General features: G+C 42.1%; 3 protein-coding genes across 3 annotated transcripts in view; 1 reads left to right on the top strand and 2 right to left on the bottom strand.

The window, feature by feature from the left end:
* Positions 1–6,075, bottom strand: part of EPDR1 (ependymin related 1) — a 30,989-nt gene extending 24,914 nt beyond the window's left edge. Inside the window, exon 1 of the mRNA XM_033511960.1 lies at positions 5,805–6,075. Coding sequence (XP_033367851.1) covers positions 5,805–6,067 — 263 coding nt within the window. The 5' untranslated portion in view covers positions 6,068–6,075. The remainder of the gene's footprint in view (positions 1–5,804) is intronic.
* A 1,051-nt stretch (positions 6,076–7,126) lies between these two features.
* On the top strand, positions 7,127–17,817 carry SFRP4 (secreted frizzled related protein 4). The gene is made up of 6 exons (XM_015620217.3): positions 7,127–8,222; positions 8,378–8,458; positions 8,549–8,614; positions 11,191–11,389; positions 14,096–14,159; positions 16,626–17,817. The coding sequence occupies exons 1-6, from the start codon at positions 7,781–7,783 to the stop codon at positions 16,812–16,814; spliced, it is 1,041 nt and encodes a 346-aa protein (XP_015475703.1). The 5' UTR covers positions 7,127–7,780; the 3' UTR covers positions 16,815–17,817.
* Positions 17,818–23,179: 5,362 nt separating this feature from the next.
* The window catches only part of NME8 (NME/NM23 family member 8), a 19,642-nt gene continuing 16,921 nt past the window's right edge, over positions 23,180–25,900 (bottom strand). The window contains exons 15-16 of the mRNA XM_033519600.1: positions 24,985–25,129; positions 23,180–24,362 (exon numbers count right to left, since the gene is read on the bottom strand). Coding sequence (XP_033375491.1) covers positions 24,140–24,362; positions 24,985–25,129 — 368 coding nt within the window. The 3' untranslated portion in view covers positions 23,180–24,139. The remainder of the gene's footprint in view (positions 24,363–24,984; positions 25,130–25,900) is intronic.

The following is a 25,900-nucleotide window of genomic DNA, read 5'->3' as shown; positions in this document are numbered from 1 at the left end:
GATGGATAAAAGACTTAAGCCAATATACACTAGTATCAAGTATGACATGGTGTTAGTGACTACCATTTAATGTCTTTTAGATAAAACTTCTTAATGAGAACATCTGTTTTTTAATAACATCCAGTAAGCAATATCTGTAACTCATGTGGTAGTTATGACCCCAGTGAGTGTCTGCAGTGGTTTTTAAGTACATCAACCAGAGCTCTAGCAAATTATCCATCTGGGGTCACTGGATACTTTATCTACATTTTTCTCTAGCTTTAAAGGGCTTTGTGGATCCTGCTATTTTGAATTTAAGAGCCAGTTAATTTTGTTCAGTTTGGATGTGTGCTATGTTTTGGTACTACATGAAATGGCTCCAGAGCACTTAGCATAAACAATGGTTTCAAGAACACTACACTAAACAGAACAGCCATCTCAAAGCAATGGATTTGCTTTCTTCATACCCAGGTGTTTTTTCTGGTTTTTTTGTTGGTTTTTTTTTTTTTTCACAACAAAGATGCTGTTGTTCAAGGAAGCATAGCACACAAGACAGAAAAAGCTTTACTAAGCTAACAGATCCCAACTTCCTCTAACAGAGTCCACATGTTTGCGACTTCTGCAGTTTGATGGCTGAAGAATTTCAACTGCCTCCCCTGAGCAGTGTTTTAATCTCTTCCCAACTAGTCCACCTGTAACAACAAAAGCGATAAACTCCAGTGCCTTCCTGAACTGTATAGCCTGGCCAACTTCCAACAAGATCGAGAACTTGGGAAAGGGAATGATTGCTGCTGCCTGTGGGCAGAGACAAACAGAATGAACAGTTGGAGTGAGACGAGATGCTCCACCATGCAGCCATCATGGATAACAGTTCCCTCCTTGTACAGTGCTCTTCTCCAGGAACCAGCTGCCTTGGCAGGGAGCATCACTGAGGGACTCAGTAAAATGACTTGTAAATGGGCTTATGATGGAAATGTAGGAGTTAAGGCTTGTACAGCCAACTGCCACACCCCATCCCACAACTCTCACTAAAAAAACTGAGGCTTGCTTCAGGCTATTGCCTGGCATCTGTCTGTCAATGTGCATCCATGACAGCAGCTTCCCGAAGCCTCTTTTCCAAACTCACAGACATAAGCAGCAGCAGATACTTGAAAGAACTTGACACCTATAGGAGGAAAGTAAATGCAGGAGGTCCTTCCCTCAGTTCTTGCTCTCAGAAGTGAGTTAGATACACAGCAGCTTATTAAGAATTTTAGGTCCCAAGAACTCAGGTTACATTTAAAGAAACTGCTGAAAATTCATTTCTGCTTCATTGCAAATTAAGGGTTTCACAAGTCTGCACAGTCTACATAATCTTAAAAAATGGAACTTGGATTCCATATTCCTTGGGCAACTTGGCCAATTCTGAAAATTTTACCCGTGATAGTCTTTCATTCCCCAAAACATTAAACTGCAGAAACCACTCCCAAAACCAAGTCTGGGAAGCAAATTTGCAGTTGCTCAGGGTAGCTCAATACTTAGCCTATTGAGTCACCACAATGACCACAGAACGGATGGATTATATGATTTTAATAAGTCAGACACCGCTGTTTTTTCCTTTACAATCACACATCCTAAAACAACTAAAAAGTAGTTGAGATAAGTCAGACACGTGTGCCCACACTCTGTTTATTTTGAAAAGTCATCACTTCTTCTCCAGATGAATGTTGTTATATTTGCACCTGACCTTATGCTGCTTCTCTTCAGTCATGGGCAGGGATTGACACACACAGGCAAAGAGCCTGCCAGAATAAGAGACTTACTTCTCTAAACATAGCTTTGTCACTCCTCTATCACACCAGCAGTTTGTGTTGCCAGCTGAGGAGTTTATCCTCCCCTTAACTGTACCTATCTTTTTCAAATATGATTGAACTAAAGGAATTTAACAATATGCAGTTCTGTTTTTAAATTAACACTGATAGTGTACCTCCTGATTGTTTTTCTGCTGTGCAGCTAGTTTTTAAGACACGAACCCTAATAGCTACAAAAACACAAGCATCTCAGTGTTCTGAGTACTGTACAATAGGCCAAGGGAATTACTGTTAAATTACACGGATAGAAGAAAAATAAAAAAAAAAAGCATTTTTTTTTCCTCCTACTGACTTTCTTGACCACATGATTTTTTTTTTTTCCCTTTCCACCACCACATTTCTCATAGGACAACCTGTTATTGGCCCTTCCCTAAAAATCATTCTGTGGAAAAAAGTATGGAAGATAAGTGTGAAACTCTGTGAACACAACATGTGGCAAATAATACTCCAGCTCTCAAGCATCACCTGTACTATTTCTGCTCCTCACTTCATGCATTTCTTTCTTCATAACTAAGCACTAACACCTGTTGAGTGGCTTCAGCAGTGCCAGAGTACACCCTTTGCTCTGTTTCTCCAAGAAAAAGAAAGGTGATGGATAACATGAAGTTCTGGCCACAACGCAGTCAGTAGGATTTTTTGTTTGGACTTTTTTTTTTGTGCCAGGATTTCTCACAATTTGCAGAGATGTCATACTCAAATCCATACCATTTGAAGCTACCTTAAAAAAAACTCTTTCCCCAACTGCAAACCATGCTGGTCACTGTTACCTATTCTGTGAAGTGTCCTGAGATAAATGCCAACAGAGAGTTGAACGTAAGTGAGGAATGTTTAACATCCAGAGAGCACAGAAGGAAGAAACTTCACCTAGCAGGCAATAAAGAATTAAAAAATACATTCTGTGTTTAACAGCATGAACACAGCTTTGCCTCAAGAGCTCTAGGGAGCTGTTTCAAGTGCTCCCCTTTCACATTATATATGGAATGACCTAGTCCAAATGGGAAACATCACAATATATTCAGTGCTTGTTTTCTTTTCTCCTCTTCTGCTACCAGTATCAGCTGAGCATTACACAAAACTCTAAGACTGTCCCTGCCCATCTTGTCTATCCCCAAAAATTTGATCCTGAAGCGGAAAGAAGTAGCAGGGCAAGGCAGGCTGGAGAAAACAAAAGAAACAGAGTGTAGCTAAGGCTGGGTCTGTAAAAGCAATGAAAAGAAGTGAAAAAGAAAGCCCAGAAATTAATCCAACTGGAATAGGTTCTTGAAAAATCTCAGCCTAGGATCACTGTTGGTAATTTTTACACTCTGAGCCAGAGTGTGGGAGCCAATTGTGTGACCTAGAGAAACACACACCCAACAAGCTGGTTGAAACCACAGCTATGACTTCTCTGATGAACTGGCTCTGTTGGTTGTCTGGCAAGCAAGACGTGTGCCCAGACAGTGTCACAGGCAGGTGACACAGTGCAGCTGGACAGTGGGGATTGGGCAGTCTTTACCAATGTGGTCACTGCATCTCAGGTGATCTCGAAACAACCGATGGGCAAAGAAGTGATGTTAACAAAGCAGCAAACGGTTGTTTACCTTATGGCTACTTTTCTGGAATTGAGGTATGTTTTATGGGCTGATGTAGGTATGAAAATGCCACATAGCAGAATACATGATTTTGAAACATATATCTACATTAAAATCTTAAAGTTTCATGTTTTCCTGCGGTTATGAGCCTGCAACCCATTCCACACAGGAAAATCTTTGTGTCCTTGATTAACCTCAGCCAATAACTCAAATAGGGCTGTGTCTGATTAAGGTCCACATTTGCAAGCTTCAGAAAATGCTTTGTAGAAAAATGTGGTTGTTGGCCAGCCCTGATTGCTGCACATAAGTTACATCTGATAGGAGCAAAATGTGAGAAATTAGACTGAAATTTCCTTAGAGACCAGGGCAGCACTATTTTTCTTGTTGATTTTGTACTCATTGCCTCGGCATAACTACGCCTTTCTTGTCAATGTCAAAACAGGGTGGAAGAGAGGTTATTTTTCAAAAGACAGGATAAATCCCTTTGCCTCTAACTTCTGAAGGCTTCAGTTTATGACTCACTGTGTCCACAGTGAAATGAAGTTGTGATCACAATTCTAGACCTGATCCTACACATACTGAAACCAATGGGAGACTTTCTGTTTACTTATATGAAAGCTGGGTCATGCCCTGAGCAGACATTACTGCACATAAAACAAAACCCCTCTCCAGTTTTGGATGGCAGAAAGCATGGACCTGGAAACATTAAAGACCCCTGAAGTCAGAAATTGTCTACAACAAAAATATAATACAAGAAAAACCAAAAAGCACACCTGTCTGCCTGTTTCTAGCCCTATCAACCCAGACAAAACTGCACTAAGAGCAGGTATTTATCAAAAATGTAAGAAGTTAAGATTTTGGCAAAAGACAAAATCTGGCCCAGAGTCTAAAATGTAGCATAATTAATAAATCTTAAAGTTTTCAAATAAAATTAACATAAGCCTGAAAAAATGAATGCAGCACAACTTAGAAACTAGAGAAGACTTGCATCAGGCTTTGTAGCAGTTTTATGCTTGTCAAACATGAAAGTCAACCTAGGATTTGCAGAAGAAGGGAAGCCTGAGCACGTCATGGCCAGTGTCAGACTCTGTGCTCTATATCAGCAGACCACCAGAAAACACCTGTATGTTGTTTTTAACATTCTTCATATGGTTCCTATGCACAAACAGTGATGAAAAAAGAGGGAAAGATAAGCCTGAAAATGAAACCAGAACAGGGTCAGGGGATTTGGAGGGAAAGGACCACAGAAGAGCATATGCTTTGGGAGGATTAAAACAATTACTACACAATGTTGGTATAAAATTGATTGTCAGGAAAAAAAGCCAGCAACAAAAAGAGAATATTGATCTTTTAACAGGAGAGACCATTAGTTTGGATGATACAGCATTTGTGGGCTGGTCTTTACCTTGTCTCACACATCCCCAGGATGGACACACTATTATTTGAACAATCCATCGGTAGGAGAGGAAGAAGTACGGGCAGACCTGCTACCCTCACACTGGCAGGTATGTTTTGACATGTTGTCTGAAAGTGATTGACGCTCAGTAGCCAGAAATGTCTCACTCAGGAAGGCCTCTCTAGGCTGATGAGTTCTTCCACACAACCTGAGCATGGCAGGCTGAGGAGGAAAAAAGAGGCTCTTCTTTAGTCAGCTTTTTTCTACATCTGGTTTTCAGCAAATCAAGAAACAAACAATGACACAGGGATTTTTTTTGTGATTACTTATGGGCTTAACAGATACATCCTGTGTAAACGAAAAACAGGAAGGTCCTGCAGGGCTGTGCAATGGGAATGAATACATTGTACCATAGGTAATGGATGCATCCTGACACCAGGCACTGACTTAAGACCAAGCACTGACAAGGACCAAGAAGGGCCAGAGAACTTGTAACTCAAATTGGTCTTCAAAATACTGAGCTAGAACCTCCTCCCTTACCCCATAACGTTATTCACATGTTTGAGTATAACCTCTTAGTTATAACTCATGATACCCGTTATAGTTCACATATTCGGATTCACTTCCAATTCCACTTAAACAGCAAAAGAGCTGGGGGGAAGGGGGGGGGGGGGAATATCTCTGAAAGTACAAAGCTGACACTGTTGATTATAAACCTCTTGACATATATACACATATATCTACACGGAGGATGGACGCAAGCCCTGTTGGTGACAGGTTTCCTAGCGGCTGCTGTACCCAGGACGCCGGTGCCTCGACTCCGCCGTCCCCGTGCTCCCCCCACTCACGCAGGGGAGGCGCCGCCTGCAACGCGGGGCCCGAAGGACGGAGACCCCCCCCTCCCGGCTTCGCATCACCCCACACCCCCCGGGAGGCGCCTCCGGGCTCTGTGCCGACCCTCACCGCCCCGCCCGGCCCGGCCCAGCCGCAGGTCCCGCCGCCACCTACTTCTTGCAGGGGATGAGCGCCTTCCTCTCCTCCAGGATGCGGAGGCGCTGGTTGGGGCCGTCGTAGGAGACGGCGGCCCGCGTGTTGCGGCCCGAGCTGTGGTCGTAGAACACGGTGCGCCCTTCCCACTGCCGCGGCGCCTGGCACGGCTCGGCCCCCGCCGCCGCTCCACCGCGCAGCAGGAGCACGCCCAGCAGCAGGAGCAGCCGCAGCGGCGGCCCCGGTCCCGGGCGCAGCTGCCGCCCGGCCGCCGGCCGCGCCATGCTCCGCTCCGCGCTCCCTCGGCGCACGGCCGCCCCGCACGGCGCGCAGGCGGGCGGGCTGGCTGTGCCGGGGGGCGGGGGCGGCCCGCCTCCAAACCCGCATCGCCGCGGCGGCGAGAGGCGGCGGCCGCCACAGCCCCCGGACGCCAGCGGGGCGTGAGGCGGCACGGTGACAGGGGCCGGGACTCTCGGCCTCCCTCGCCGCAGCCGGGAGGGTCTGGGCGCCCTGGCCGTGCCCGCTGCTCCGCGAGGGCTGCCCAGAGGGCCAGCTGCCAGCTCCAAGCCCCGGGCACTCCGCGCTAGCTTGGGGAGGGAGGGGGTACGCGAACAGGAGTGATCTGCTGGGACAAACTGCTTTCATGTTGCCCTCGAGGGGGACATTTCAGTGCGTCCCCACGGACAGAGAGTGTCACCAAGCATTTCTTCGCCACAGGAATTCCTTCATCTCCCACTGCCCTCTTAGGTGTATCTGCTGTTGTTTCCTGCCTGCTCTGGTTGTGCTTTCCTCACCCACTAAGGGAAGGGGAGGCCCGTGTCCCACAGATGCTTCGTCTCTGTAGCTCTGCTGCATCTGCAGGGACTAACACCGGTGGCACCACGGTGCCTGGCCGGGGCAAGTACCTCTGAGCTACGCTGGGGCTCTCAGGTCATTAGGATAACCCGGCATTGAGTTAATCTTCTTATCTCAGCGGGTCCCTCACAGACTGGGGAGCGGCATTTCCCACAGTGAAGAACGGGCCCGGAGGTCTTTCCGTGCAAGGGCGAACCGAGCTGGGCTGTGAGGGAGCCCTTACCCCCGCGCGGGCCCGACACACCGCTGCACCAGGGGCGCGCGGCCGGGGATCACCAAGGAAAAGAAGTTAACAAAACAGCTTGGAAAAAAATCTGAAACCCCTTCTTCCACTCGTGTGCAGATGCGACTGGCGGGGGACAGGAGCGGGGCGGCGGGCTCACTGCCCGCACAGCAGCGCCGCGCTGTCCCGGCCCCGCCGCCCGCTCCCGGCTCGGCTCGGCCGCCGCTGCTTCCCCTGTCCCGAACAAACCGGGCCACCAGCCACCCCCCCGTCTGTCCGCCGTCCGCTTCCCGCCTCTCCCCGTCCGTGCCGAGCTCATGGAGGGAATTCTGCAACCCCCTGGAGGCATCGGGAACAGCCGCCGGTGCTCTCTCAAGCCCGCAAAAAGTTTCTTCTCCCCTGAGAAAACGCGGTGTATAAAGTTGGGCCTCACGGGAAGAAGCCGCGGCTCCGACCGTCGCCCTCCCTCTCCCCGCGCCGGAGCGCAGAGCCTCCCGGCAGAACCGTGTGGTTTGTGTTTCCTCCCCTCCGCCCCCCTTCCACCTGAAGGAATTTATGACACAGATGAAAACTGAAACGGAGCTGGAGCGGCGGCCGAGAGACGCAGTGATGTCGCCGGGGGATTAAACGGGGTGGAGGTGATGTCACCGTGCCTGCACAGCAAAACGCACACATACACGCACACCCCCCCACCCCCCGGAGGAGCGGGGCTGCCAAGGGAGCGCGATCGGCCCCACGTCACTCGTGCCACTGGTATAAATGCGGTCCCGCGATGTCCATGGCTGTCGGCGCGGCGGCTCCCGCCACTTGACTGCAGCAGGGCTCCGGGAGGCAGCGCCGCTCCGCGCCCTTCGGCCGCCGGGACCCGCGGGGCGGCGGCGGGCGGCGGCGGACAAGGAGGAGAAGGAGGAGGAAGAGGATGCTGCGCGCCTTGGTGGCGGTGTCCCTGTGGCTGCGGGTGAGCCCGCGGGCGCAGGGCGCGCCGTGTGAGGCGGTGCGCATCCCCATGTGCCGCTCCATGCCCTGGAATATCACCCGCATGCCCAACCACCTCCACCACAGCACCCAGGAAAACGCCGTCCTCGCTATCGAACAGTACGAGGAGCTGGTGGCCACCGGCTGCAGCCCGGTCCTGCCCTTCTTCCTCTGCGCCATGTACGCCCCCATCTGCACCCTGGAGTTCCTCTACGACCCCATCAAGCCGTGCCGCTCCGTGTGCCAGCGCGCCCGCGACGGCTGCGAGCCCATTATGCGCCGCTACAACCACAGCTGGCCCGAGAGCCTGGCTTGCGACGACCTCCCCGTCTACGACCGCGGCGTCTGCATCTCCCCAGAGGCCATCGTCACCGACGTGCCGGAGGGTGAGAACCCCGGGGGCAGCGAGAGGTGGGAGGGAGGACTCCCTCTACCCCCGCGGGACGCCCCAGGGTGGGACGGGGGGGCTGCGGGACCCCCACGCTCCAGTCCTGGAGCCTGTTCCGACAGTTTTCACTCCCTGACGCACCTCTGTTTGCAGATGTGAAGTGGACGGACTTCACGCAGGGCTTTATGGTGCCGGACAGACCCCTGGAGCCTGACTGCAGGAGCCGCGGCCAGGGTGAGACTCGGATGAACCCCCGCCTCCACCTCCCCGGAGACAGGGTCCCTCTGACACCCCTCAACCTTTCTCCTTTCTCTTCCTTTGAAGAGCGGTGCAGGTGCAAAAAGACAAAGCCTACGCTGTCAACCTACTTGGCCAAGAACTACAGCTACAGTAAGTGCATGGGGGAAACGCTTCACTTTGCCGGTCCCACACCCTCCTTGTGTCCCTGCAAGTTAGGCAGCTCTGTGTGCGTGGTGAAGCCACACCAGGCCCCATCCAGCAAGTCTGGCATGAGAAGACTTCTCCAACACAGCCTTTTCAAGTGGGTGTTTGACTGGGGATACCTAGCTGTCCTCTTCCAAAATCCAGCTGTAGCACACACCATGTGCAGGCAGTAGTAGTGCACAGAGGATGGTGTGTTTCTGCCAAAAGCAGTAAAATGTCAGTAATGTGACCCCTTCTGCTTTGCAGAAAGGTTGGTTACTGCTGCAAAGGTCACTCTAGTAAAGGCAATTAGGTCTGATGTGAGCGTGACGACTTGGCCAGCTCCTGTTTTCGTCCAGCAGGTAGAATAAACAGGGGGTTGCTACCCAAATAAAACCTGTAGATGTGAACCAGCTGCAGCAAAGTAAAAAGTTTTTAGAAATTTATGTATACTTTTACTTATTAGCCAGAGTTCTGTCCCATGCAGAATTGTCAGAAGTTAACTGAATTTGGTGACAATTTGCACCGTCCAGCCAAGGAGATGGCTGATAGTTTTATTACATGTTGTGTGACATATTGGCGATAAAAACAAGTATTCACCCCTCTGCCCCCCTGGTTTCCCCCTGCTTCAGTTTTCTGATGGTGTGAATCAGGAAGAATTCTAATTAAGATTAGATAAATGCCAGATTGAACCTAGTGTCAATACAAAGCCCCTATTAACTATGAATTTAATATGCAGTATTGCTTCATTTTGCACTTTATGGGCATTTTCTCAGATGGCAGATTTTTTTTCCAGTCATTTATACAGTTCTTCTGCAGTAGGGTTGTAATATAATTCAATTCCTATTTGCTTGACATCAAATGAAAGTAAGTTGGTAGCTGTTTGCTTATTTGTTAGCATGTTTGGTAGGAATAATCGAACTGAACCTTTAGCTTAGGTAATTGTACAATTTATTGTTCATTACAACATTTTGGTGCATTTACACAACATATTGTTTTTATATAATTCCTTGATCTGCATCTGTACAACACAGAGATCTGTTTAGGTGGAACAATGAGCTTCTACAGTTTCCTGAAACATATGAAAAAGTAGTGATATCAAATGACTGTTCCAAAATGAAAAACAGGTGTTAGCCGTGTCAATTCTGATTTGAGTGTTCCTTGACTAAAACATGTATGTTGGGATCCAAAATTTAATTCCATTGAATTTGTGAAATCAAGATTTTGTTTTTGAGATGTAAATTTCCATTCAGCTCCCTCTGAGATAAATAGACCTACTTATATTGAAAATGAACTGAGGGATGAGATTTAATGAGTTGAAAATCAATCAATCAATCAATCATTTTTTTTCTGAAAACCCTTTTAGACATACGGTCAAATTGTACTTTTAGCTATCAGAGCCAATCAGACTTGAAAATGGACTATGAGTCTCCAAATTCCCTGCATGTTTTGTGTCTGTTATACATGTCTTGATAAAGGTAGCATGTAAACCCCAGACTGCATTAAAAGTGCTGGTCTCCTGTTTTCTACGTGTGAAGTTTATTTCAGATTTTATGAGGTTCATGTGAAGGCTTTTGACCCAGTGGCTGGCAGGGTCCCACAGGGGCAGGCTGATCACCCTGTGCTCTATACACTTCACATGCTTCTTCAACTGAAGAATGTTCGGACAGTAGAACCCTTTCTATTTTTACATTCCCTAGAGACAAAATCTTTTATGTGAAAATCATACTTTATTAGACCTGGTATTTCTCACAAGAGAGAAGAGATGAAATGATTTACTGGTAGGTAATGCCAGGGTTTGTAGGTACAAAGTCAACCAGGGATCATTTCAGAGCAATCTGCACCGTTTCACCTTCTTGCATCAGTGCAGACATACAGTTTTCCTCAATGAAAGGTAAAAATACAAATGCTTGTGTATTCAGAGTCAGAAGAACCTGTTTCAGTGTCTCATTTATATAAACATCTCACTATTGGTAGAGAATACAGAGGCAAAAGATGAAAAAAGTATAGCTCAAGTAAATCACGACAATCCTAAGCCTCTTAGTTTTTTGACTGTTCTTTCTAGTCTTCCTTTGTTTCTTATATTTAAGAAAAGACTCTATTTCCTGGTTTAAATCTACAGGAAGTGATTTGATTATTGAAAAGACTGAATTCATGACAACTGTCTGTGAGGTAAATTATTCATTACTTAATTGGAAATAGCTAGATGCAGCTGGAGAATGGGTTAGATTTATGCAAAGTCTTGTTCAAGTCTGAGTTGAAGGATCTGTTTGTGTGTGTGATTCCAGGCGAGACTGGTTGGCCTGATGTGGCCAAGATTTAAGCACATGTTTAATTTCACTGTTGTCAACAGTCCTACTGAAAACCAAATCAAGATCAAGCCTCTCTTACTCTAAGCCACTGTTCATGCCCACACAGGCAGAAGTAGTTCTAGTTTCAAAACCAAAACAACAGCTTCCAATTCAATATTTTTATTTAATTTTGTGATGTGTTTGAATTTCTAAGACCTTACTGTTCTCACTCCTCTATTTTTTTGTTTGCAGTCATTCACGCTAAAGTAAAAAGCGTAGAAAGAGGGAACTGCAATGAGATAACGACTGTGGTTGAAGTCAAAGACATACTCAAGTCTTCAACGCCAATTCCTCTGTCCCAAGTGCCTCTTCTTACAAATTCCTCCTGCCAGTGCCCGCCTCTTCAACCAAAGCAGGATGTTCTCATCATGTGCTATGAGTGGCGCTCAAGGTGAGCTGTTACGATGTGGTGCAAAGAAGTGTTAGAGATGACTGTGATAGATGGGAAGGAGGACCAACAGAGCTTTCTTCCCCATGATAGGCTTGTTTTGCTGACAGTTTTTGTTAGGCTAACTCATACATACACATATGTGTTTCCATTATCTTCACATCTGACTTTATCCACTTCATCAGCCTCAGCTCTGTGCCATAACGTGGTATTTACAAAATTTGGCTCATGCAAAGAGGATAATAAAATCTGGTGGCATTAGGTGCTGACAGCATCTTGATAAGGCATTATGAAGCAGTTCGGTCACCTCCAGCTTAGGAGTGTTTTTCCAGGACCACTTTCCATAGGAATGACCTCCTTTGTGTGCAGCAAGCCCAACAGTGGCTGTAGATGATGGTCTGTGTTGGCAGGACCATGTGGAAGGCATCATTCTGTCTCACCAAGGGAATGGGCAAGAGATGATACGCATCTTCTGTCAGCAGAGCTGCTGGAGTCAAAGCCAGGCCTTCTCCACTGGCCTGTCCATACTTTGGACCAGTGCCATCAATGAGATGTTTCTCATCCCACAGCTGTACTGGGACCAGCCAAAGCTGCAGCCATTGGAGCTCAAGCTCCCGGATGGCAGATGAAAAGTAAATACTCTCAGAGCAGCTTGCCAGTCCTGCTGTATGATTAAAAGAACAAAACAAAACAAAACTAACTTTACCAGACCTTTCATCTGGCAGTTGGCCTAGCCCCAGACATGGAAGGAAATCCAACATGCTGGTTTGGAGGGAAAGGAGTGATGAATCACAGCTCCCTTTTCTCCCTGGTTCCTTGAGGCAGAAGGAGGACATCCCATCCCCATTAGCACCCCAAGTGCACCAGTAGATGCCAGCAGAGCAGGTGGTGGTGTTTAAGATTCAGTGTAGGCCTATGTGTTGTGGTTTGGAGACAAGGCTGTCTGTAAAATGTGCAGGCTAGTTTTGCATACTGTGATGTTACTTTTAATTGGTCACACACACTTGTAAGGACCACGGAGCATTCACATGTGGGACGTGATGGGCCATGTCCATAATTTTAATGAGTTTTATGTTGATATTTTCAGAGCATTTTATAGGCGTTTCTAAAATTTTTCATCTGACATCTTATGGCTTTAACTTGTTTTTTGGTGAGCTAGCAAACATGGTATTTTATTATGACGCCCCTCCAGGTCTGGAAGTATTTCACAAATATTAATGTAGAGCCCTTTATTTGTGTTAGTCATTTTAGGGATACAAGCTCTGACTCATGTAGAAAGATTATGACCAGAATGGCGATGGAGGAGCTCTGGGTTGCAGAGGATCCTCTGGAGACTGTTAGGAAAGGGAGATTTCATAAGTCAAAGATCACAATCGGCATCTCCATTATTATGGAAAAACACGCAATTCACTAAATATCTTGTGATGGTTTTTAAAGGTCATTGAGGTTTTTAATTTCATATAGTGTACTAAAATGGATTTGAAAAAGAAACATAAACTATTATATGTGCTTCCTGTTGAACTCAGTGGCAGGCAAACAGAAGGTTTTGAGTTACAGAAGTTTTTTAAAATGACAGAGCCAGAATCGGCAGAAGCTGTACCTCCTCTGCAGTCAATGGCAAAATACCTATTGCCTGTTGTTAGGGTTAGAGCCTCACTGGATAATTGACCTGAACCAAAGCTGTGCCAGATGTACCCCATGTTGTGGTTTCATTCATGGCAGTGTGGCCTTGGCATCAATCCTGTACGTTTGTCCTCTAATTTGTCTTTGGAAAGAAAAGGAAATGTATGACATACTGATCCTGATTCTCCAGGGTTTCCACTCACGTTGAGCCTTTTATGTTTGGTCAAACTGGATGCACATTGGCTAATGACTGTGAGAGGCAGCATTTTGTACTGTGTTTGAGCTGCTAAGAGCAGCAACACTATTCATGGAAACTGGAGGTTAAGCCCTGCTACACTGTTTAACCTTGACCAGCCAGAACAGTGCTGTGTGATGTTGTGTGCATTTATAACAATGTCTTTCCAGCCAACACTGATGTCTAAGTAATAACCCCCAGAATTCTAGTGAAATTTATATTAGGGCATATTAAGGTCTGGTATCTCAACCAACCAAATAAAAGAAAACCAAGAAGTTGTCTCTAGGTTGGGACATGGAAGGTGTCATGTCAGACTGCTTTAGAATAAGCTGTTTTAGGAGCTGTTTAAGGCATATATATTTAATAGTCACATTATTGTTTTATTCATTTCATAACACCTAGACTCAATGTTTTCATGCAGGAGCTAGCCAGATTTCACTGGTAGGTGAGTATGACACGTATCACCAACCATACATCTTCCAAATTCACCTCATTAAGGAGTTAGATGTAGGAAACACATACTGCCATCCTCATGTATTTACAGGTAGAAATGGATACAATTGTAAGTGATCATATAATTATATTACTTTTTTTTCAGCTAATCTGTATTAGCTGGTGCATGTGAAACAGCTTATTTTCTAAAGTCAGAAGTAAAATTTATCAGTTTAATCTACTCTTCACACAAACACGCACAGAAACATATGGTATCCCATCATCCCATACATAAAACCTGTCAGTACCAGTACCTGTGGGTGCATTTCCACCCCAGTCTGTGTTAAATCATCTGGAATGGAATCTCAGGAATTAAAAACAGAAATATCTATAACTTGTGTGTATTTCTTAATTTTCAGGTTGATGCTTCTTGATGGATGTCTAGTTGAAAAATGGAAGGACCAACTAAACAGAAGATTTAAGGTAAATGCAACCAAAGAATGCTGATGTTTTTGTTAACAAATTATACACTTTTGTTTTATTTCAGCATTAACTTTGATGACTTCCAGATATGTGCAACTCCTCTGGGTATCATAATTTTTACTTGAACATTTTCAGCCCTTGTAGTTACCCAAGTATAAGTGAAAATTTGCATACTTTAATCTTGTTTTTTAGAGTCTCTAAAATTTTATTTTGATTAAATTTTATCCTGTGGGATGATCTTTTTGTGAACTCTGGTTTCTTACAATCGTATCTCTAGGAATTTCTTTCATATCCTTGCTACCACAAGGATCAATGATATGAAAGTGAAGGTGATATGCAGATGAGTACATAGCCCACATTAGATAAGAAAGGAAGTTAAAATCCTCTGCACTGGATTAATGTTTTTTGCTGCATTAAAGATTGCAGGCTGGAGACACACACTTCTCACCAGATACTCCTTACTAAGACCCACCCAAAGGATTGGGCATTATCCCTCTGGATTCAGGAAACACTGGAAGGGAAAGTCTTTAGTATAGAGACATAGGTGGCATGCACAGCAGATCCCCCTGCTTTTTGGGGCTTCAGCATAGCACTTTATATCACTCTCTACTTGTAAACTCCTCTTTTTAATAGAAAGAAAAGATGGCTTGTGAGAAGGTCTGATTCTTCCTCCTGCTTTTAGAGGTGGAAGAAAGGTATTTTTTGAATTCAGAAAGGATTTCGTAGCATTAAGGACATACATGCGTGTTTAAGGACATATATGTATGTTTTAATTATGAGTTGATTGGCAATTGATAGAGAGGAGGAAAAGAGATGTAGGAATCCATAAGCAGAAGCTTTTGTATTACAGACCAACTTCTTGCAGGAAATTGCATTCAATGCTTCTCTCATACATTCTTCACTTACTCATATGAAACCTATGTGTGGAAAAGAAAACATGCTTTAAATCTTTAAAAAATAAATACATGGCAATTGCAGAGGATGCCATGTGGGATTTAGAAGAATACTGACATATGACTTGGATTCATGAAATCCTTTAGCTGTCAACTTAATGGCTTGTTACTGGCACACAGTGTGTTTTAGTCACCTCCTCGCACTGTTTTGTCATTTCTAATTGTGTCTTGAATCATGTTTGGGCATTAGTTTTCAGATAGTCAAATAGATGCATGACTGCCAAACAAAATACCTTTCAAAGCACATGTCATTTCCTCTCACATTAATACTTTTAGAAACTAGCTCCTCATTTAAGCATATTTAGGTGGGACACAACTGAATTTCTGCTGATCGTTTTGGTTTTATAAAGATGCATAAAATGACTCTGACCACACTAAGTCGGTATGGAGCTAGGTACCACTGTGGCTTAATTTTAATGCCCATCATTCATCTCTGAAGATTTGAATCCAAATTTTATCTTGAGTTACCACTTAAAATGGATGTTTTGAGCTGTCTGTCAACCACAGAAGACAGTTGTTAACATAACCACAACATGGCTGGTCTTTTCTCTAGCCAGGACAAGAGTCTGAGCTGCAACAAAGTCAGTGCAGAGATACTGAATAGGAAAGCTGGAGAGCACTTCTCTTGCTGTGATCACTGGTAAATCCCCTGCCTTTAGGAGTTTCAGAAGGGAAAGATAATAGTGGGGAGAGCTGAGACCCTTTCCAGGTTTCACTACCTACCTTGTTTTCCTTAAAATAGGTTTTTCTGTTCCTAGAAGTGAAAGTCCACAGTCTCTGTTACTATTTTATGGATCCCTCCACGTTTTGGAGAGCTGACCAGTTAAACTTACTGTAAAAACCTGTTTTGTAATTCCTGCACTATTTGATTTGAAAATCTGACAGCTGTTGTCTTTGGTAGGCTCGTTGATTTTCAAAATTTCTTGCTGAATAAAGTTAGAGGTGCATTATTCAAACCATGCCATTGCAACTCTCAACACTGTGATTTCACTGTGATCATCACTATTGTCTGTCCATAACATATGCTGGTTCATGCCCAGTCCTCTCCACCCCAAGGAAAAGCAGAACTAGACAGTAAATACCAGCTCCCCTTGTAGCTGGATGCTTAAATATACATTGTGAAAGGATAATTTAATTCCTGTAGACTTTTCTGAGGAAAAGTTGAGTAGCACGTTCAGCAAGACAGCAAAGGAGTTCCAATGTGCTGGTCCTGACTTTTTGATGGCATGATGCCAGCTCCCCTCTATTTCTGAAAAGGCTCTCACATGCAGCATGCACATGAGATGGGAAATTGTCATTTCCATCCACTGGTGTTGTGGAAAGTTCCTCTAACTTAGAACTTGTCCTCCCTGCAAATAGCCATAACTTGCTGACATCAGTGGCCTTGAAATATAGAGCATGAAACTATCAAAGGCAGCACTAGCATCAGTGGTTCAAGATTTCATTAAGATGTAATTATTTATGATTATGTCCTTCCCCTAAGTCATCCTCTTTGTTTTCTGCATTTCTACAGAGGTGGGAACAGAGACTCCAAGAGCAAAAGCGGCGAACTGCACGCAGTAAGAACCAGAATTCAGGACGCAGTGGTCAGAGTGGAGCCCTGAAACCACAAACCAAGAACACCAACCCACTGATCAGTGGCCCCAAAAAGGCCATTAAAATAAGAAATGGCCAGAAAGAAATCAACCCAAAAAAAGTATGAGTGTGAAATTCCCAAAAGGAAGGACTTTCCATGCACGACAAGGGTCACAATCTGGCTTGGTCAGCATGTTTTATTAATCCGGAACTCATTGACCTAAAAAATCCTGTCAGTTTCTACATAGACCTTTTTGCTGCACTTTACTGTTACAAGGTTTGCTTATCCTTTCAAGTCACTGCAAGCCATAGAGCATAGGTTTGCACTTATATGAGGTAGGCATACTCCAGCTGACTGAGCTTTATCTTTGGGCTCTGATTTCCCATCTAGATAGAGGTAGCCTTGGCTGCCAGAGGTTTTGACTCCTTGTACCAGTTGCCTGGTCTGCTTCCTTGCCAGATGCTGGAGAGCTGCATGGAGTTTCTCCTCAGCTGGTATAGCATTAGTCTGTGAGTTAGTCTCTGAATTCGTTGAGAGCTCACTAGACTCAGCAGCTGAGCAGCAGCAGAAGGATGGTAACCTCTGGCAGATATCTCAGGCAGCAATGACTGCAGCTGCTGGAGCTGAACCTATCTTCTGTTTGGAATCACAGCCCTTGTTCAGAATGTTCAAAAGCATAGTTTACCATTAAGCATTTGGGTATGCATTATGTGATTATTTTTATGTTTGTGCCAAAAATATTCTTACAGTGATAGTATTTGATCTTGTGGGTTTGTGTAGTAAAAATGCATTCAAAGCAGACATTTAATTTTTTTATTGTACTTCAGGCTGGCTTCTGTTGTTCTAATTTCAAATATATTTAAACATATAATTGAAAAATCCGTATTGTTTTGAAAGGACAGATTAAAGTGAACAGATCTGTAGACTTCTTAAAAGCAACACCTTTGCTGTAATATAGCTTAGCTATGAAAACTGGAATAGAAGCTTTATTCTAAAGATAACTGCCAGCTACTGTACAGTATTAAGGAGAAGACAGGGCTTCAAATGGCTCAGTAATCTTTTGGATAACTTTTTATCATTTGATACCATATTTCTAACCTTCCTCTGATTAGATAAATAAATCAATCAATAAATCAGCCTTGTCCCTATTAATGAGCTTCTCAAAGCAACTGGCTGTCTGCAGTTTTTCTTATCAGAAAGTAACATTTATCTTGAAAAGGGTGACAGGAAAGCAGATGCTTTTATTTATGCAATGAGTTTACTGACTTAATATTTTCTGTGTGAGGTATTAGAACAGCAAAGGTGATACAAATCTAATTTACATAACTCCAAGATGACATTTATGCTATTCCTTCTGAGGGGAATTTGTATGAGGCAGCATAGATAACACATTCTGATTTCAATTCCATGTAACACACAAGAAGAGCACCAACATTAAGATCAGAAGAGCTCATGATAGATGCCTGAAAGACCTTTAGGATTTCCTGCAGGAAAACTAAGGACTAGACTGGTCAATTCTGGTAAAATGAAGATTTTTATAATAGAGAAGTTCTACGTCAGAAAAGTAGATTATCATAAGGAATAAGAAATGGTCATGTCAGTATGTTGATCTTTGTCATGACAAGAATTCCAATGAAATTTGCATGTGTGAAATTCACAAGAGATTACACTAAAGTGATGTTGATAGCAGGAGTTATATACTTGGTAATTTGAGGCATAGATGCCAAGTTACAATGTTTAAAAGAAACAGACCAATGTGTTACAAGAAAATGGAATAATAGCATATAGAATAGTTCAGGGGGGAAAAAACCAACCTAAATGGTCATTGTTGAGCTTTGAGCAGCTGCTTAAAATATACAAAGGTCAGCAGTTGAGTGTAGCCTTACTGGTAATTCTGGGCAGGTGCAGTACTTTGTTGACATGGAACACCTGCAGAATTAGATCTAAAATTCATTCCAGGTGCCAGGAATGCCGAGCATATATAGCAGCATCTATTGACTTCACTAGGAATGATGTGTGTTTGACATGTCTAAAAAAATATTACAAACTTAGGTGCTTAAATACAGCCTGTAGGTGGAACCTTAATCATGTTCAGTGAAATGGAAAAACTGAAATGGAAATCAAAGAAGACAGAATTTCACTTGCAGGTGACTAGTTTAGGTTAGTGTGAAAATGCTGACTTAAGTAAGCATGATCTAAAAGATCAGCATGATTGGAAAATTTCTAAAATAGTTTTATGTACTGTGTAGCAGGAATTCTTAAGCTTTAATTACTTATTGATCCAAATTTAAAGTACCCCGGTAAATGTATATATGGTTGGCCATTAAAGAATGAGTGACAGTCACATCAATGTGATGTTGAAATAATAAATACTGAAGTAATGATATATCCCTTAAAGAAATTATATTGTGCACATCGTCAAATATGGTGTTCGTTAAATGAAACTTTTGGAACAGCTACCTAGACTGCACAGTAACATCACATACTATTTTACAACTGTTAAAATCAAACTTTTATTCCTTTTGTCAGAGGAAAAAAACATACAGATTATTTTCTCCAGAGAATTGTCACCATTCCTTCTCCAAGTTGCTGTCATTAGATTGACTATTCCAGGAAGCTGGAATAGATGTGGATGCACCTAGCCAGGTGTTTCCAAACTCCATAACATTTTTATACTTTATGCTGACTAACTTTCAATCTGATATGGTAAATATATGGGCTAAGGAAAGGCAGTGCAACAAAAAACAGGGGATATCATAATACAAAGAACAGACATGTAAGGGATAAATTAATAAGGTAGTGTGTTTTTCCTAAATAATTTTTTCCTATATTTTAAGAAGCTGTGTGTCAACCCAATTCAGCACTAATGCAAGTCATTTCATTTTGAAAATCCTCTACAATTATTAACTCCTGTGACATCAACTGCCAGCTGAATCCAGACCCAGAACATTTGCACCCTCCAGCATCCCTTCCCTTACTGTGAAATAGGTTTTGGAGCAGTTGAGGGCTATTTGAACAGGCAAATTCCTCCCCAAAGGGTCCAGTCCCCACATCTGATCCCTGGTATGTGGGAAATAAGTCAGACACACCTCTTCTCATGCACATCCATGGCCAAGTGTAGCCATTGCTGTGCTGGTGCAATCCAGCACCTGTCTCTTATACACATCTCCAAGTTCTTGAAGTGTTAAATGGGTTTTTTCTCAGTGTTGCAGCTGCCTTCTTACTGAGGGGCTTGGCATTTTTAAAATATAAAATAAAAATTGCCTGGAACACCAAGCATATGCTTCTAGTGAGCTTCTAACTACCTCCCACACACATGTGCCCAGTTTAGTTAGAGGTGCCATTCAGTATTTTCACTGAATGTTCTAAACTCAGTTCCAAAAGAATGAAACCTGAAAAAATATTTACTCTAATTGTGAATGATTGGCACCATTTTAGAAGCTCACTGTAAACACAAATCAGAACTCTTTTATGAAACACATTTTTAAAAATCCCATAAACTCCCCTCCAACAAGACCTGAATGACCCGGTCACTTCAATTCAGTGTTGCAACTTTCATCCAGTCAGTGCATATGACTGAGAAATACTTCCTAAGCAAATAAAAAGAAGATTTTCCTATCCAAAATACTCAAACAGCTCTTAAATTCCTTTATCCAGGATTGTAACCTAGAGTCCAAATGAATGAAACCTGAAAAAATATTTACTCCAATTATGCTCAACTGACACATGCTTTTTGGTTGAGCTTAGCAGTTGAATGTAAATGCACATCTGAAAACATCTCCCCAACCAGTTTTTTCTGGTAAACTACATCAGCTACAATTAATTTTGTAAATAAATGTAATCCATCAGTATGGGTCAACAAACATTCAAAACAATGTTTCCATTTATAAATATCCCCACCCCCCAAAAACTTGAAAGTCATTAATTTCTACAGAGGTGCATTACCTCTGATTAGAGCTAGCCAAGCTGGAAAAATTGCAGTGAATTTCAACTGCTGACACTTTATTTCATGTAACATCTCTGAAATGAAACAACAGCCTTATTGGAATGTAAAACAACATTTCAAACTTGCTTGTTGTATATGCAGTAAATTTGAGGGCTTTCAGGTAATGTATTAATATTAGATTGGTTCCTGCTCCTGCCAAAAGGCTTGTGGACAAAGCACTATGGAAATGAGCATAAAGCAAGGGAGGGCAATACTCCTTTTCTCTAGATGAGGATATTAGGATCAAGCCCCAAAAGTACCTTAAATAAGGCAGTTCACATCCAGATGGCTGGTTAATGGTTGTATCAGAGTAACCAAGAGATGCCCCAAAGAGAGCACCCTAAGTATTTTGATTTGTTGTGGTTACAGTGTGGTGAAAACTTGTTTTAGTTTGCAGATACTCAGAGAACTTCCGTATGTATTCTCTGAGAAAGGTAACCAGAAAGCTGATCATTTGCTCACTAAGAGCTGTGGATAAACTGAACAGATACTTGCAAGGTCTGACTTGCCAGTGTAGCTCATTCAGGAGTCAGAGCAAAGGAAAAACAGTGCAGCAGTACAGAGCCACAAACTGATTGAGTCCATCTTCTTGGCAGGGAAAAAAAGCTTTTTCTCTACTTGTCTTATTTTTTTATGTAGTAATTCAGTACAAAAACTCAGTACAATCAGACATACTTATTCTTCTAAAACAGTATTTTGAGATTTATAACCATCTTGTTTATCATTCTAAACTGAAACAGATCTTTAATATAGTCTTTAGTGTCAAGTTATGATTTCATTAAAGTTCCTAAACAAGGAAATATGTGGTCTGTGGTACAAATAAACATGCCCTGTGTTTCCATTTCTCTCCTGCTGGGACAAAAATCAGAAGAATAATTATGTTATCTTTTGTTAGTCTTGGAAGAATTATAATCAAATCTTTGTACCACCTAATTCTATGATGAACTACAAGATGTTTTCTAAATAAACAGTCGTAAAGGCCACATTCTCTTTTGAATTGGCATTTAGATATGAGATAAATTGACAGAGTCATCTGTAAGTTTTATATGCAGCAGTTTTGTCTAAATTTAATTGCAGGAAGATTTTAATCTGTGAGACTCCATGGAGTTTATGTTGGAACAGTGTCCTCCTGCCTCTATAAATCAAATGATTGCTGATCCCACCAGAAATGTTCAAATTCTTAAAAATTGTCTCCATATCTATGTCACAGTAATATAATTTTCAAAGAAGAGTGGATGGCAGTACAAAGAACGTGTGCAATACCTATGGGGTGAGTTAAACTTTTAAGAGTTGAAACAATATCTTAAAATACTGACAGTATTTTCATTGCCATTCTTTCAAATGCATATTTTGATAACTGTACAAAAGTCTGTTTCTCAAAGATATAAAAGCTTTGCAAATCTGAATCTTTTCATCATCTGAATAAAACAGTTATGTTTGATGTTTTAAGATGTATCTATTAAATTTCTCCTTTCCAAAGCTGCTAGAAGACTTTAAGATAAAGAACATATTTAGGAGAAGAAGATCAGCATTAATAAATGAAATGTTCGCACATTTCAGTTTGAGTTTGGGTACTTAGGCAACATGAAGAACAAACTGTTGTAGTTTTTTATTATCTATGCCTAATATTTCAATGGGATCTACTGGATCGCTTTAACCAAGCACAAAGCAGGGATTGTAATTGACACACATTAATATGGAACCCCAAATAGACAAAATCCTTCAACATCCAATAATTAAATCAAACTGACAAAAATGTTATATTGTTTAAGAATGATGTGCAATATGAAGGATAGCAGTTAAGCAAGAGCAGTAACTCAGTATGCAACATTTTACTATACTTAAATAGGCAGAGGCAGAGCTATAGTACCCCCACTGCAAACTGAAATTTCTCAGAGCAGAGCAATAAGTGATTCACAGTATTCATAACCCCTGTATGATATTTATTGAGCTCTTTGATTGTGAACTTCCACCAGACATGTTACGGACTCTTAATGAGACATGAAAGCATTTTCCTGTTTTCAACATTTCTGCTCCTGTCAAAAAATAAACCCACCTAAACTTTCCACTTTGTATTTGTCTCACTGGATGAGAAGCCATTAACACCAGCAAAGATCTTAGGAAATGAGCTGAATTGATGTATGCGAAATTGCTCTACTCAAGAAATCTACTGTTTTCTATAGCTGCTTCTTGGTTTAAAGTACAGCATGCCAGGACCCAAAAGACCTAGAGTGCTTAAATAATGCCAGGAAGAACACTTTTAATGAGCTTTTGGAAGTAAAAAAGAAGCCAAAGAACATACAGCAGAAAGTATCTTTCTCAGAACTCACCTCACTGAGGCAACATGAATTCTGTGCTAATCACAACCTCCTACAAGCTAGTGAACCTCAAGCTAAGTTTGTGGCAGTAAAGCAGCTGTAGGTGAAAATGGGCCACCAGGAGAATGCTCAGTCCAACTTCTGCAGGAGGAATGTCTATAATAACAAACGCCCCATCACAACAGGAATATTTGTCAGGAAGTTCTTTATTGCAGCTAGTTGTAGTAAATACATTAGGAACAATAAAGAATGAGACGGATTTCATTCTTTCTAGACTTCACACTTAAAATCAACAATGTAACTAAATTACTTTAAGTGAATCCCATTCTTTAAAATCTCAACCTTCAACAGGCTCAAAAAGTGAGAATACATCAGCTACAGAATAATATTTGTGCTCTTCATGAAGGCCAGCCAACTTAGACTGTACAGGATATGAACTCGCTAGTTTGGCAAGGAGGTACATGTTGAGACTAGATGTTATGTAAGAGCTTGTTTTATATTTTACTTCCTCTGATATATTTGAATTGAGTAAATGGACTGGAAAGGACCCTTTAGTTTATTATCCTACTTGTGACAGTAATCATTAGAAGATATTTAGGAAAAGGATAAATAAACAATGCAAATGTTTTTCAGGGCCCTGACAGAGCCAACAGACCTTAATAGCCCAGAGTGGTCTCACCAGGGATGTACACATTTACAGTTGGCCAGTGGGCCCAGGAGCCCCATTTGGCTCACATTTGGAACTGCAGGACTTGATCTACATCACAGAGGATGTGCCATTAATAGTGTTTTAGTCACCTTCCTTGACCCTTGTTCTTCCTTATTCTTTTAAAAGTAGCTATACACAAAACACTTTAGAATCCTGGAACCATTGGAAAGGCATAAATCTGTTAAAATGGTAAAAGAAAAAGCATCTACTGAGCATACAAAAAGAAGCCATTACTGATGTCAAACTCCTAGCAGGCATTACTTGTTACATTGATAAGTTTTGCAATATGGAAGAGCTGATAACAAAAGTGCCCTACTAAAATTGGATGAAGTGTGAAGAAAAAGTAAGTAGTAGTCATCTAGTCTTAAAAATAGTGTTTAGGTAGACAAATACATCTAATTATGTGAATATAAATTTTCATAGACTGTATCTTAATTGTTTAGTCTGCATCCAGCTCTCCAAATGCAAAATGAATGCTTCTCTCTGCGTGTTCTACATTAGATGATCCATGAACAGCATTAGACAAAATATCATGTGCAAACTGAGCCCGAATTGATTCAGGACAGGTCTTCTTTGCCTCTTCTGGATCAGCTGGGCCCATTAGGTTCCTCCACTCTTCCACAGCATTTTCCTTTGATAAGACCATTATCACTGATGGACCCCTGTAAAATCAATATAAAGGAAATCTTACACCATTCTGACATTTCTGAGATGCAGACCTCTTTCTCAGATTTCTCGGATGCATAACCTCTTTAATGTCAGAGGTACCATGAAAGGTTATAATATGCTTTGAACTATCTTAATTTTATTAAGCTGCCTAAGTATTAAAATTTGTTTCTGCATGTTTTGTTTAAGGAAAAAAATCTCATATTTGAAAGCCAAAGAGATTACAATAATCAGATATTTGGATTTGGACTTCTTGTCCAAAAGACATTCTCACCCAATAATTTCTGAAGCTAGGCAATACACACTGTTATTATCAGCAATATTAACAATATTATGAGGAAGATATTTGTCCAGCATGAAGGGAAAAAGGATTCCATTGGAAAACAGTTCCTTTTTAGGGAAAATAAAATCCAAAATGAAATGACCCATAAGTTTGAAAAGGATTGTAAATCTGCCTTTTAAAGGAAGAGTATTCTCCGCTAGAAGCCACTAAACTTGCCAGAAAGAGTGACAGGTTGTAAAATCCTTGCACCAGTTATGGTGTAGCATGTTTTGTTGGCACTGTAGAAGGTGTGGTGTCTATTTACATACCTCAGTACTGTAAACCAACACACTTACTCTGTCATACAGTTCACCAACTCCTCAAAAAAGGGTTTTCCTTGGTGATCCTTGTAAATCTGTGCAGCCATTTCACGAGTTAAAGCTTGTTCTTTTATCTTTGAGATGTTAAATCCAGCCTCTTTAACTTTATTCATAATTTCATCTAGGAGAATAACAAACAAGGTCATTTTTGATTGAAATGGTTTAGATGCAAAAAATACAAACCCCATACACCTAAACTTTAAAAGTTTCAAAAAATACTGGATGCCTTTTTCTTAAAAAATCACCAATAGTTAATAGAATTCTTTTTTCAATATCAAACCAAATATGGACAACATAAGAAACACTTCAACAGTCCTCTAAAATAGTCAGAAACCATTGTCACTGCATTATCTGTCTTGATGCACATATCAAACCCAGATTTTAATAAACTGTGCCAGTAGCATTCACTGTTATTTCTCACATTGAACAGAATGTGGACTGGAGTTGTAATGCTGTACCAAACATCAGCTGGCTGGCCAAAATCAATCTGGATTGTCACAAGAGGGGCAGATAGACTCACAAAAGCCAATGATGAATCATCATTAGAAAGACCACTGAAATTTGTTAGGATAGACTAGAATAATGCTAAGTGGGGGGGTCTAGGTAGAAGATTTTAAAAAAGTGGCAGCAAACATCCTTAGGGCAAGATTCTGAATTGCACATAATGCTCTTTTTACTTTGATTTTTTTCCTCCTTATTCCCTTAGACTAACAGTAAATTAAAACAAGGATGGGAATGCATCTAACTGAGTAATGATCCCTTTTGAGTTAGTAGAGATACCTGTCTGAAATAAGTAATGCAAGTTTGGCAAGTGTCTCTCTCCTTTGACTAATAAAGATGCTGGGCAGGTAGTCTGCAGAAGTGTCTGGCCCTTAAACAGTTTCACTTAGCT

Source organism: Parus major, chromosome 2 (genome assembly GCF_001522545.3).
Source record: "Parus major isolate Abel chromosome 2, Parus_major1.1, whole genome shotgun sequence".
NCBI classification, from domain to species: domain Eukaryota; kingdom Metazoa; phylum Chordata; class Aves; order Passeriformes; family Paridae; genus Parus; species Parus major.
The sequence above is the reverse complement of the archived record's forward strand: the minus strand, read 5'-3'. Positions and strand labels throughout refer to the sequence as shown.

What these genes read in the sequence shown, in the direction of transcription:
- SFRP4 (XM_015620217.3), top strand. Translation starts at nt 7,781, where the DNA reads ATGCTGCGCGCCTTGGTGGCGGTGTCCCTGTGGCTGCGGGTGAGCCCG. An exon ending in CGTCACCGACGTGCCGGAGG is followed by an intron (nt 8,223 to 8,377) that starts GTGAGAACCCCG and finishes CTCTGTTTGCAG; the next exon opens with ATGTGAAGTGGACGGACTTC. An exon ending in GGCCAAGAACTACAGCTACA is followed by an intron (nt 8,615 to 11,190) that starts GTAAGTGCATGG and finishes TTTTGTTTGCAG; the next exon opens with TCATTCACGCTAAAGTAAAA.